This window comes from Amphimedon queenslandica, unplaced genomic scaffold, assembly GCF_000090795.2.
Source record: "Amphimedon queenslandica unplaced genomic scaffold, v1.1 AMPQUscaffold_13511, whole genome shotgun sequence".
NCBI lineage: Eukaryota > Metazoa > Porifera > Demospongiae > Haplosclerida > Niphatidae > Amphimedon > Amphimedon queenslandica.
In genome coordinates, this window is record NW_003546253.1 from 113,251 (window position 1) to 126,299 (window position 13,049).

Genomic DNA, 13,049 nt, shown 5'->3' on the forward strand with positions numbered 1-13,049 from the left:
GGAATAAAAACAGCACTTGCTACAAATAAGCCAAAGTTTGGTGCACCAAATATAAATTCATAGAATCGATTCGTGGCTGGTACGATGAATAAAGTGCAATAAATGAGAGGGTAAGCAAGAAGGGGAAGCAGCATAATTAGGACTTGTCTTTGTGTCCTTGCTTTTTGAAGCAACTCGGCTCTTTCTCCCGCATTCTGTTGTCTCACTCCTTTATTACAGCAAATTCTATACGTCATGACAATTATTGTTGCCGTAGCTAGTAATGAGGTGATGGTGAGTACAAATAGTCCTGGACCATACCATATTGCAAACTGCTGTATCTGTCCTTCTAAATCACTTGAGCACGAGTTACGACGACCAATTATCCAGCACCATGGTCCAGCACGACCATATGAGTGAGTGAATAATGGAACACTAGCCACCAATGGCCCTACCAACAGACCCAGTACTACTAAGGGTATTTCTAATTTTCTCATATTCTTGAACCAAATGGCATAAACTATTAGATGGACTGTTATCCATACGGTGAATATTAACTTCGCCCATGATATTGATATAATTATATATGCCATGGCCTTACATAAAATGTTATAACCGTTCCCTCTATTATTGTAAGCATCAAATATAAGCAGAAACAGTTGCATTGATCGTGTTAGTCCAAAGAACATTGCTGCAGTAACTTGATACATAGCCAGCCTGTAGGCATATTTTTTGTACAGCTTGAGGATACACGACATTAAGAGTCCAATCAGACATGTCAGCATTGATGCAGCACCCACCGATCCGTATATTATCAACAGAGTGTGGTTTTCATCCTCAGAAATGGGTGAACATGATGAGTTTAGATCTAAATCCCCCAAGCTCGCCATCATTTGAATTTCCAAGTTCAACACCCAACAAGAAATAAGGTCAGTAGAGTAGTAGACTCACTCGTGATAACTATCGTAATTCCGATAATCCGATTAGATCGAGGGATTAGATGAATTTAAATTTGAGATCTACATATTCATTCTATTTTCATTTTCGATATTTAAACGGCACTGCAATTTTAAATTTAACCATTACTAGCCACACCTACAAAAGGTGGGGCTAATAATCTAATAGGTAACTTCATAAAAGCTGAACTTCATTACATGATCAGGGGAGTCTTTGAGTCATTTTGCGACAGCGTGAAGTATGCTTCGTTTCTTAACTTTCCTTTTTCTGTTTCTCTCTTGTATTACTGGTAAGTTTTTTTGTACTTGTTTGTGTACCCTATCTAGTGTTTTACAATGATTTTATAATAAAAAATCATAATAAAAAATACATAATTTATTACTCTTCTTATTGTTAGTATCATTGTCTAAGTGGTAAATTTTTAGTTTTTTCTAACTTGAGCATAACGATTCATAAATTCAAATAAAATGTGTATGTGTGTGTTTGTGGTTCATGCATTAATTTTACAGTTCAATTACTTTGGCATGTGATAAAAGACAAATAAATCTTTCAACCACTATAACTCCCCCCTCTCTCCTCTATTTTCCTCTCTCTTTCTCCCTCTCACAGTATCATTGAGTAATAGACTATGTTATGGTACATATGATACAAGTGATAATGATGCATATAATAATGATAACGGTACCTGTTCATTCCAACCTCCACGTGACTACTGCTTCTTTGCAATTAATAACCATAAAATAGTTACCAGAGGCTGTAGTCAGAGAAATCCAGGTGACATTGGTACTTTAATTTGTCTCAATCACTGGATATATGATCCCATTAATAACAGATCATTATATTGCTGTCAAGGCAACTATTGTAATGAATGTCCAGATATTGAGGAATTATGTGAGGAGTATGCTCAAGTTACAAGTCTACTGAATGTCACTAATCCTCCTTCTGAATGTAATACCAATCTTCTTACCTGTGCTTCTTCTAGTTCTATCTCAATGACTAGTACTCCTGGGATTTCATTGTGTAAGTATTTTTGTTCAAAATTTGTTTATAGACATGCGCATATAGTCATGATAGTCTCTCTATTTCTTCTTTCTTCCTATTCCTATTATTCTCTCACTGCTGTTCCTTTTCTGCTTCCTCTTCTCTTCCTCTCATTTTAGCTCAAACCCCTTCTTCATCAGTTACTGTGTCCAGTACACCCACCCCTACCCCCAATGGCTTATCACAGACGTACATCGTCTTTATTTCAGCCACAAGCACCTTTTTATTTATACTGATACTGATAATTGTTGGGTTTTTTGTGTTCTCGTGTATTACTCGTGGAAGGAGGAGAGATCCTTCAGATCACATTATAGAGATCACTGACGTCTCTTCTTCTGGTGTCAGCAGCAGTCTAAGAGGGCCACGCCTTCTCCAACAGAGAACAATGTCGCATGATGTGACAAAGATCAGTGTCATTGGACAGGGACGTTTTGGAAAAGTCTGGCGGTGTGAGTTGATTTATAATTAAATTAGTGTACAAGATGATTTATTGGCGAGAGTAAGATTTGGTGAATTTGCCTGTGGAAAATAATTGGCGAATTTTATATTGGCGATTTTGTGCCATGTGCCATTGAGCATGCTCAGATTGAAACAAAATGGCAGATTTTACATGTATATCGGTAATTTCTTCATAGAACCGCCAATTGCCAATATTTATTCCTCACCAATAAATCATCTTGTACTGTAGTTTGTAATATTTTTTGAGGTTAAATTTAATTTTTTTAATTTTTTTGTTTAGGTTCTTATGAAGAGAAGCACATAGCGATGAAAGTCTTTAAGAATATGCACATGGCTGTCTTCAAGAGGGAAGTGGAGATCTATGACACATATATGCTGTATCATGAGAACATACTCAGATTCATAGGCCACGATCAAATCGAATTTGGTGAGTTTTGTCTACTTCTTCTCTTCAGTTTCATGATTTGAATTTACAAGTTGATTTAATTTGCAAGATTATTTCCTAATCTGATTTATAAATTAAAATATTATTTTATTATTTAGCTGATACCATAGAACTACGACTTTACACTGAGTATCACGAAAATGGAACTCTACAGGTAAAAATAATGATATTAATTAAATTTCTACCATTTGTAATGCTAATTAGGATTATCTAAAGTCCAAGCCTGTTTTTCATTTTCCTGAATGTCACCAAATGGCCGTTTCTCTCTCATCTGGACTTACATATCTACATAAAACGATAGTTGCTGGTAAAATAAAACCTGGTAAGTCTTTTTTCTCTTTTTTTCTTATTATTTCTTTATTTTAAAGGTATTGCACACAGGGATTTAAAGTCCAGTAACATATTAGTTAAAACAGACTACACTCTCTGTATAGCTGATCTTGGTTTGGCAATAAAACAGAGTGAGAGTGGAGATGGTGTTGACCAGATACCTGCCAACAAGCTGTCAGGTTAGTGACATTATGTATCCTTATACCTTACCGATTTGTACCTAAAACTAGCTCAAACTTTCTACATAGCTTAAGGACATCAATATGCATCAGAAAATCTAATTAAAATTGGGGGTGATTTTGGAGCCATTTTTTGGAAAAAAGCATGGGCTATAGTACAGGGTATTTTTCAGAAAATGGCCAATTTTTTTTAAATGGCCAATTTTTTTTAAATGGCCAATTTTTTAAAATGGCCATAACTTGAAAAATTGAAGTCGGAATCAGCTCATAGCATAAGGACATCAATAAGTATCAGAAAATGTAATAAAAATTTGGGGTGATTTTGGAGCCATTTTTGGAAAAAAGCATGGGCTATGTATTTTTCAGAAAATGGCCAATTTTTTAAAATGACGATAACTCAAAAAATTGAAGTCGGAATCAGCTCAAACTTTCTACATAGCATAAGGACATCAATATGTATCAGAAAATGTAGTAAAAATTGGGGGTGATTTTGGAGCCATTTTTTGGAAAAAAGCATGGGCTATAGTACAGGGTATTTTTCAGAAAATGGCCAATTTTTTTAAAATGGCCATAACTTGAAAAATTGAAGTCGGAATCAGCTCAAACTTTCTACATGGCATAAGGACATCAATACATATCAGAAAATGTAATAAAAATTGGGGGTGATTTCGGAGCCATTTTTTGGAAAAAAGCATGGGCTATAGCCTTGGGTATTTTTTAAAATTTTGGCGTTTTCTTAAAATGGCCATAACTTGAAAAATTGAAGTCAGAATCACCTCAAACTTTCTACACAGCATAGGAACATCAATATGTATCAGAAAATGTAATAAAAATAGGAGATGATTTTGGAGCCATTTTTTGGAGAAAAGCATGGGCTATAGTACAGGGCATTTTCTGAATCAGCTGAAACTTTCTACATAGCATCAGCGCACTGATATAGAAAACATAATAATTTTTTTTAGTGTCATTTACCACAATGAGAAGTGGAATTAGCTGGTATAAATGGATTTTTCTCTATAGGCACTAAAAGATACATGTCTCCTGAGATACTAAATGAGAGCTTAGACTATGGACGCTTTATATGCTATGCACAGTCGGACATTTACTCCTTCTCTCTTATAATTTGGGAGATTTTCAATTGCTGTGAAATTGACGGTAAGAGCACTTACATGTGTACATACATGTACATGTACATGTACATGTACATGTACATGTATGCATGAAACTATACATGCACTGTGTGTGTGTGTGTGTGTGTGTATAATCCTTATGATTAATTTGTGTTTGTGGTAAAATATTATGTAAATTGTGTGGGTGAGCTATCATGCACATTACAATAATTATTATTGATAAAGAAAATGGTGATTAATGAGTGGTAAATGCTAATATTATTATTTTTGTAGGCGTCCCACGCTCTTATCAACTGCCTTACTGTGAATGGGTTCCCACAGATCCAGATATCGATCAAATGAAACAATGTGTATGCGTGAACAATAGAAGGCCTACCATACCTGATTCTTGGACAGAGAGTGAAGTAAGATACTCGACTTTTAGTGCATTAAGTGTATACATGTATGTATCAAGAAATATCAAGAGAGAGAGAGAGAGAGAGTGAGGCAAATGTTTAGCGTGAAAATTATGTTATTTTTTATTGTAGACTTTGAGTCCTATAGCGAAGTTGCTAGACAGTTCCTGGGCAACTCAAGCATCAAGCAGAATATCTGCATTAAGAATATCAAAAATTTTAAAAGGAATCGACTTTAAAAAAGAAAAGATACAAAATGAATAAGTATTATTGAAATAAACAGAACTAATGTGAAATGAATCAATGCTCATCAATTATTATCATTATTATTATTTTTCTTGTTGTTGTTGTTGTTGTTATTTATCAATCTATATGGAATGCTATCAGACAGTGTAACATCACAATGCTTGGTATTTCTACCCATATAAAATCCTCTTGCACGTTTATATGCATTACGTAGTGCATACAGCAATATGTAAAACATTGGTATCATAGCAAATATCCATGCTATCACAACTAGAGCTATGGATGAGCCCAGTGGCCCATACGAGGAGTTCACTGGTGAGAATGTCATCACTATTGATATGAGGATTGAAAGGAATATACCGTGTATTAGGTTGGCCCATTTCTGTCGATAAGGCTGAATGTAAGTCACTAATATTATCCCTGTAGCCAGTGCTAGTGGTAGTACTAAGTATCTGATGTTATCTCCAAATGGTGTGTTAAGGATAGTAACAATCACCAGTCGTGAGATAAGGTCTATGCCAGCAAAATATCTGCAGTCTTTTTCTCCGTGGCTCACCCCGTCTTTATAAGAGCCGTAGAATACATCAGCAAATGCAGCCACCGAGAGTTGGAAGGGACATCTACAACGTGAAAACAATCTCTTTGAGTGTCCAATTAAAAGTATAGGGGGAAGGAGTAACAGAAAGAGGAGCAGTATTGCAGTTATGGAGTATGGAAGATGCTTATCACCAAAAAAGAAATAGTCAGGCTGCAAATAAACTTTAGTAGCTATTGTAGGCTCGTAAGATTCAACAGTTTCATAAATGTATACAGTAACAGGTGAAAGTAGAGAGGCTGATGTGTAGAGGAGCTTTGTATAAGAGAGAAGAAAGAAAGTAGCAAACACGTTTATCATGTTAACCTTGATATTCCAATATCTCTTGAGTTTACCCATGCTCAGGTAGAGAGGACGAGCAAGAAGAAGGAGAGGCTTGCAACCACAGTCGTACAAATTACTCAATAATATCAGTATAAGTGTAAGACCAAGTGGTAGCCCAGCACTGAGGTATTGCAGGGTCCATACATGTATGTTTGTCATCCCAGGAGAAAGGCAGAATGGCGGGAGTAGAGTCTTGAAGAAATCAAGATTCCAAAAGCCATAAGGAACAGTGACCAGGTGAAATAGCACACTGCCCCAGTTTGAGTCCAATTGATGGAACTGGTACTGGAGTTGAGTGACAATGAAAGGATGACTTATGATTTGACTGTAAATGACAAAAGCATTCATTCTATCAGATGACACTCTTACACTGAATAGTGTTAGTACAAAACAGAAAACGATTCCTGGTAGCACATTGAGGAGTAAGAAGTAAATGATTCTTTTCCACATCCCATTACTGCTACATTTCACACAAATGAAATTGTAAGAGTTTACAGCTGTGCTATAGCCCTCTTGACATCTACTGCATAAAATCCCTTCTCTTTTCATTCTACCACAAGAAAACTCATTCAATGCTGACATGCTTTTCAACTTATCCAAGTCCATATAGTTATCAATCCATTCTTCATCTACTGCAGGTGCAATAAGAGGCTGGTAGAATTGTTGAGAGCTGACAAATATGCTGTCGCTAGAGAAATCATAGTACATTAGCCAACCTCCTTTCAAATAGAAGAAATGTGAGGACCAATCAGAGTGACATTTGATGAAATATTGTGATTTGACACAAAGGCATTTATGGTTTGTCCTGTTGAAATAATTTCCAGGAGGACATCGCCTGATGTAAGCAGTTACCTTTGTTGTAGCCGTGGTGTCACCAACAGACCAAAATGTTATAACTTTTGAATGGTTTAATCCATTCTTTGAAGCAAATGACATTTTCGGAACAATGAATGGAGTTGAGGCTTCAACATAATTAGCATAAATGGTTTCTTCGCTTGAATTCTTGTCATCAAATGACACAAACACTACTGGAGTTATCAGAGTTACTTCATGCCCAGATTCATCATATGTTTGTATTGGTATATCTGTCTCCTTACCACTCAATGCAGTAAAGAGACTGTCATTGATGATAACTGATGGGCCAGTCATTATCTGATCCTTGCAAAGATTTCCTCTATAATCCCATTCCCCAGAGCAGAGCACATCCGATAGATCTACATGAGGAGAAACACTACTGCACACATTGAAAGATGCTATATAAATAGATCCATTGAGACCACTGCTAAGTAAATTATCTACAAATGTCATAGAGCAATTACATTCCTTTGAAAGACTTTGTCCATTTTTATTATCTTCGAACAATAGGAAACAGTTCTCAGCACGTCTTGGTACCACATGTGAGAAATATAAAGCAGGGCCTTTATTCACGGCACTATTGCTAGCAAAGAAAGCTTCAAGACCTTTTCTAATAATGATTGAGCTTCCATCATACAGTGCAATAGCACCACCATTCATTCCAGTGTTGCTTGTGAAGTTAGCATTACCACCAATGCTAACTGTTACTGGTCCACCAATGGTAATACCTGATGCAGCATTGTTAGTAATACTGGAATCACCACCAAGCCATAGAGAAGAATAGTGACTAACTATAGTACCATATTCACTTACGAGTGTTGTAATGTTAGTGCTGTGTTCTATTGTATTATGCATGAAGGATGTGTCACTGATGTACACAGTATGACTCGTTGCAGTGCCTTGTATGTGAAGAGCAGCTCCTTTGTAAGCTTTATTGTGAAGGAAGAGACAATTTTGAAATGTCACATTCTCGTGGCCAGCTAAGGCAGCAGACATTCCTCCTCCAGCAACAGCCGAGTTCAGAGAAAAGTTAGTTTGTGTGAAAGTAATCCTGCAGTTTCGACATGCATTTAAAAAAACACCACCTCCCCTGGTTGCAGTGTTGCTAGTGAAAGTAGAGGAACTGATGGTTATGTTATGCTTTCTCCTACCACTTACATCAACAAGCAGGCCAGCACCTCCAAAGGCAGTATTATTAATAAAATGGACAGTATTCAATATCACACTAACATTGCTATTATCTCCTCTAAATCTATAGTCCCTGTATCTTTCTTTAATAACAAGCCCACCATTAACATTGCGTATAAAACATACATTGTCAAGTTTAGCATATTTATGAGCTCTGAATATTACTACTCCACTGCCAATGGACCCCTCCAAAAAAACATTGGTTAGCTCAAGGGAGCAATTCACAAACAAAAGAGCATGAGACCCACAATCAATAAACTTCATGTTGCTTGCTTTCACTTGGGAAATGTCTTTGAAAATCAATCCAGAATTCCCATTGCATTTTATAGTAACAATGTCAGCCTCTGATGAATGACCAATCATAAATATATAATGGTGTTGCTTCAGCATGACTGAGTCTTGTAGGAAGAGGCTAGAGTCTTCAATAAAAACTGTGATATTGCTAGCTTCTTTTGCTGTGCCAGCACTGACTGCATATTCAAGACTGCGGCAAGGGACAGTTCTAGGTGAATAAAGACAGAGAAAGTTATCCATTCCATCCTGGTGCACACGAAAGGCTAAACACTGCAAAGAAAGGATGAGAGACACAAAAATACTAACGAGCATAATGACAAATGTAGTTCCTACTCAAACTGATAAACAGCAAGATTATCAGCTTCTTTTATAAACACAACCATTCGTGACGATAATAGTGTTAAAATTTATAAATATTATTATTAGTTTGTGTTAGTCACAAAGCAAGCACACACACAGTTTCAGTATCTTAATTCACATCATGCACATGGACAAAAAACAAAAACAGTACAGTACCTGCCTAATACAACAACAATAATAATGATAATAATAATCATAATAATAATAATAATTTTAGAAAAAGCCTAAGTAGACTATAGCAAATCTATGATGGGGACATAAGTCTCAAAATCTCAAATAATATAATTCAGTTTATAATAGCTGCAGAAACCAACAAAGACTAGTCAAAAGAGACTTCAAATCCTTCATTAGTAGAAGTAGAGGCACCAAAAGCAGAGCTGAATCCATCCTGGTCGTTGGAAGGAGAAGGCTCAACCTTTGAAGTAGCTACTACATTAGGCTCCTCAGCCGGGCTGGTTTCAACTGGAGCAGGAGGAGAGGGTGTAGTGACTCCTCCTGTGCTACTGGTATTACTACTGGAGAGTAATGTCTGAAGGTTTGATCTAGCTCCAGCTAGGAACAAATCCAAAGTACTTAGTACGCGCTGAGTGGCAGCATCTCTTGTCTAGAAAGAGAGAGATGGGGAGAAGGAGGAGTGTATTAGTAGTATGTACATTGTGATTTGTGCTATTACTTTTGCAACGTCTTCCATTTTTGATTGGACAAGGTCTCGTGTTCTTTCAACTGCTCTCTCAATAGCAGCTGCACTCCTTTCCCTCTCTTCCTCAAGAGCTTTCTCAAGTAGCTCCTTTACATCAAAATAACAACAATAATTTATAAAATAAGGTTTGCGACAGGCAAACCTTTGACACTTCTCTCTCCTGCTCTACGGCTTTAGCAATAGCTTCTAGTGTCTTCTCTCTTTCTTTCTCTAGTTCTTTGACATGTGAAGCCTAAAGAGTAAAATATATTAAATTATGATTTAGACAACCGTAACTCAATAAATACTACGGTCAAGATTTGCTCATTCTACATGGATAAGATCATCAAATTATGAATGCTTTGGAGTCATTTTGAAGTTAAAATTAACATGTATTTGAACAACACATTCTATTTTTGAAAATAAACCTAGACTAGTCATTCTCTTCTCACCCCCATATCTCTCATTTCTGGTTACTTTTAATTCTTCAAGCGCCTCTTGGCTTTTCTTTCTCTCTTCCTCCCAAGCTTTTTCAATGGCTGCAGATGCAGCATCTTTCTCCTCCTTCAGTGCTTGGTCTAACTTCTCCTTGTAAGTCTCTTCAGCATCAGCCATTGCCTTTCTCAAGAGCTCTTCGTGATTCTCTCTTGCCTTCTCTACTGCTTCTTTAACTTTTTCTTCATTCTTAGTCCTCTCCTCATCCAAAGCTAGAGTAAGTCTATAAATAAACAAAAATTAGATACACAGTAATTTTGTTCAAATTAAAGTTTTGTGGATCATTCAAAAAATTAAATTTCCAGTTACAAAACCTCAATTTCAATTATATATTTAATTACGCTCCTTTTGTAAATTAGAATCAATTAGAAGTACAATTATTATGACACAATTACAATTATGTAATTGACCCCTGGTCTGGTACATGTACATGTACATACCTCTCATGCTGTTCCTGTATCTTTTGTTGCGCAGTCTCTTGCTCTCTCGAAATAGCTTCCTGCAATAAACCTTCTCCTCTCTCTCTCTCCTGACTAATGGCCAACTGGATCTGTGCTTTATATTCTTCAACAATCACTTTAAGAGTCTCGTGTCCGGCCTCTCGTATCTGCTCCAGTTCCTTGGCATGCCTTGCCTCCATTTCACTGATCCGCTTCTGTTGCTCTTCAATTTCCATTTTCTGTTCCTCAAGCTGTCGATCTTTATCGTCTCTGGAGCGCTTCAGAGCTTCATGCTCCTACATATGTATATGAACAACCATAAAACAACTTGTAATAACTGAATACTAAACCTTCTGAATCCTTTGCTTCTCTTGCTCAAGGAGGGAGAGCTTCTGCTCAGTTCCTGCAAGTTTCTCGTTTGCTTTGTCTTTTTCTGCTTGAAGCGCCTCAAACTCTTCTGCATTTGCAGTAGCTCCAACCATTGATGGACGCTGAAGAGACTGTGCAACCTACAGTATTAGTAAAGAAATAAACAAGAGAGAAATGAGAGAGAGAGAGAGAGAAAGAAGAGGGGGAAGAAAGAAGAGTAAAGTCTCACGTACCAATGGCTGCTGTTGACTGCTGGGAGGAGAGTCGAATCCAAAGAGGTCAGGTTCTTGTTTTGGCTGTTGCTGTTGGGTTGGTTGAAGAGACTGAGCCGGTGAGCTACTCTCAAACGATGCAAATGCATCCTGGTCACCAAACCCTGTCTGTGCCGGGACCTGTTGTGGCTACATTAGAACAATAATTACTAATAATCACTGACGCTATGTAGACATTATGACTAGGAGAGTAATCAGAGACAAGGTAACATGAAACAGGTAATATATAATCATTGTGATAACTCTTCATTCACTATCAGCATCAACTGATAGCTACATTAACATAATGTACACATGTATGGCTAATTGGTTGTACCTGTAGTTGTACATGTACATTACTCCACATTCTTTTATTATGTTAATGCAATTAGTCACACGTTCACTGCATTCAACAGAGCCCACCGTAATTTATATATTATTTTATTATTATTATCATTGTTGACATTGTCGGTACTTAAAATCTTATTAATAATTAATAATAATAAAATACTTGTTGTTTAGGAGAAGGAGGGGGAGGAGCTTGTTCCCGGGAGTCCTCAAAAGCAGCAAATATATCATCGTTTTTAGGAGTTTCCTTAGGCGAAGATTTCTAAAAAGAAATCCCAGTATATTCAAGTACATTATTAGGATACTATTAGGAAACTAATAGGTACGTGCACTCACTGGAATAGGAGGTGGAGGTTGGGTTGGTTGTTCCGGTGCAGGAGTCTGTGGTTGAGGGGGTGGTGTCTGCTGTTGAGGAGGCGTGGCATGTTGCACAGGCGGAGTCGCCTGTTGTGAAGCAGGCGGTTGTGAAGTAGGCGGAGTCTCTTGAGATGGGCCTTGCTGCTGCTGTATGAGTTGCTGCTGTAATTGGCTAGCAATGAGGTGGAGTTTCTGATACTGACCGACGCCCACTTGAAGCTGCTGAGTCAGCTGATTAATCTACACGTGCATACCAAATAACCTCTAATTAACAAGATACGGAAAAATTTACCTTAGCTTGATTCTCAACGGGGTTCTTTTGAAGTTCCTTCAATTGCTGTTGACCTCCGCTCAATTGAACATGCATTTGTTGAAGTCTTTGCCTGTACTGTTGGAGCTGTAGGGCCTGACTTTGATTGACACTAGCACCAGGAGGTTGGCTTGAAGGAGGAGCATGTTGTGTGGGTGGAGTAGCTGGGAGGGGCCTATCACGCATCGAGGGACGTTTAACTAAAAGGAGGAAATGGATAAAGAAAGAATTAGAGAGTTTGACAAACAAAATTGCATATTTTATTAATCAAAACTGTTAAAGTAAACTCCTTCCATGAACATAATGTGTGTGGTTAATGAGTGTGCGACTATGTACATACATGTGCGTGTACATGTATGCGTGAACATGTTTTGATAATTCAAGATGCGTACAAAATAAACTACAGAGGAGAAGCTGTTGTGTCAATTGAAATGTTACTTATTCTCAGAAAAATAAAAAACAACAAACATATTTAGCAAAACATCAGCAAAATTTTTTTGTAAGCAAGAAGACGGAAAATTACATGTACATGTACAGTACGGTATTCATTAACTCTAGATAGATAATGGAAGATATGCTAGCACCAAAAATCATCAATTATATGATAAATCACTGGCATATTTTTAATTTAACGTAGAGACAGCAACCAAATGAATACAATTAGTGGGAGGACACTAACAAACAAACCAGTGGAACTGATATGCTCACCACTTTCTCCGGTCCCTCCTTGAGCAGCTGGCTGTCCCCCTTGCTGCCAGTTTTGAGATCCAAAACTTGCCCATTCTCCACCACTTCCACTTTCCTATTTTGTTAATAAAAGAGTGGCGGGTTTTAATCATATTTTACAAGGAGAGGGTGTAATCCTCACGTTGTTAGAGCCGTCTCCTTGCTGCCCAAAGCTAGCCCAATCTCCTCCACTCATGACGCGAGAAAGAGAAAGAAAGACCGAGAGAGAATGACTTACAGTAGTTCCAGGGCAAAAACGGGGCGTTAAAACAAACCACGCCTCCATCAGACAATTAA

General features: G+C 37.3%; 2 protein-coding genes across 2 annotated transcripts; one reads left to right on the forward strand and one right to left on the reverse strand.

Annotated features, from left to right (window-relative positions):
• Positions 1 to 1,105: 1,105 nt before the first annotated feature.
• Positions 1,106 to 5,298, forward strand: LOC100637153 (bone morphogenetic protein receptor type-1B-like). The gene is made up of 10 exons (XM_020005063.1): positions 1,106 to 1,225; positions 1,546 to 1,956; positions 2,097 to 2,426; positions 2,717 to 2,863; positions 2,980 to 3,035; positions 3,086 to 3,203; positions 3,250 to 3,390; positions 4,411 to 4,545; positions 4,794 to 4,924; positions 5,048 to 5,298. Exons 1-10 carry the CDS (start codon positions 1,177 to 1,179, stop codon positions 5,177 to 5,179), a joined length of 1,650 nt encoding a protein of 549 aa, XP_019860622.1. The 5' UTR covers positions 1,106 to 1,176; the 3' UTR covers positions 5,180 to 5,298.
• A 3,445-nt stretch (positions 5,299 to 8,743) lies between these two features.
• LOC100632019 (transcription factor SPT20 homolog) lies at positions 8,744 to 13,033 on the reverse strand. Its single transcript, XM_003383341.3, has 12 exons — positions 12,895 to 13,033; positions 12,735 to 12,828; positions 12,009 to 12,226; positions 11,696 to 11,956; positions 11,523 to 11,621; positions 10,994 to 11,161; positions 10,742 to 10,900; positions 10,392 to 10,687; positions 9,934 to 10,174; positions 9,620 to 9,709; positions 9,451 to 9,564; positions 8,744 to 9,381 (listed from the first exon to the last, which is right to left on the reverse strand). The coding sequence occupies exons 1-12, from the start codon at positions 12,946 to 12,948 to the stop codon at positions 9,097 to 9,099; spliced, it is 2,079 nt and encodes a 692-aa protein (XP_003383389.2). The 5' UTR covers positions 12,949 to 13,033; the 3' UTR covers positions 8,744 to 9,096.
• Between the last annotated feature and the right edge of the window lie 16 nt (positions 13,034 to 13,049).

What these genes read in the sequence shown, in the direction of transcription:
- LOC100632019 (XM_003383341.3), bottom strand. Translation starts at nt 12,948, where the DNA reads ATGAGTGGAGGAGATTGGGCTAGCTTTGGGCAGCAAGGAGACGGCTCT. An exon ending in AAGGAGACGGCTCTAACAAC is followed by an intron (nt 12,829 to 12,894) that starts GTGAGGATTACA and finishes TTAACAAAATAG; the next exon opens with GAAAGTGGAAGTGGTGGAGA. An exon ending in AGAAGCAAAGGATTCAGAAG is followed by an intron (nt 10,688 to 10,741) that starts GTTTAGTATTCA and finishes ATACATATGTAG; the next exon opens with GAGCATGAAGCTCTGAAGCG.
- LOC100637153 (XM_020005063.1), top strand. Translation starts at nt 1,177, where the DNA reads ATGCTTCGTTTCTTAACTTTCCTTTTTCTGTTTCTCTCTTGTATTACT. An exon ending in TACTCCTGGGATTTCATTGT is followed by an intron (nt 1,957 to 2,096) that starts GTAAGTATTTTT and finishes CTCTCATTTTAG; the next exon opens with CTCAAACCCCTTCTTCATCA. An exon ending in ATTCTTGGACAGAGAGTGAA is followed by an intron (nt 4,925 to 5,047) that starts GTAAGATACTCG and finishes TTTTTATTGTAG; the next exon opens with ACTTTGAGTCCTATAGCGAA.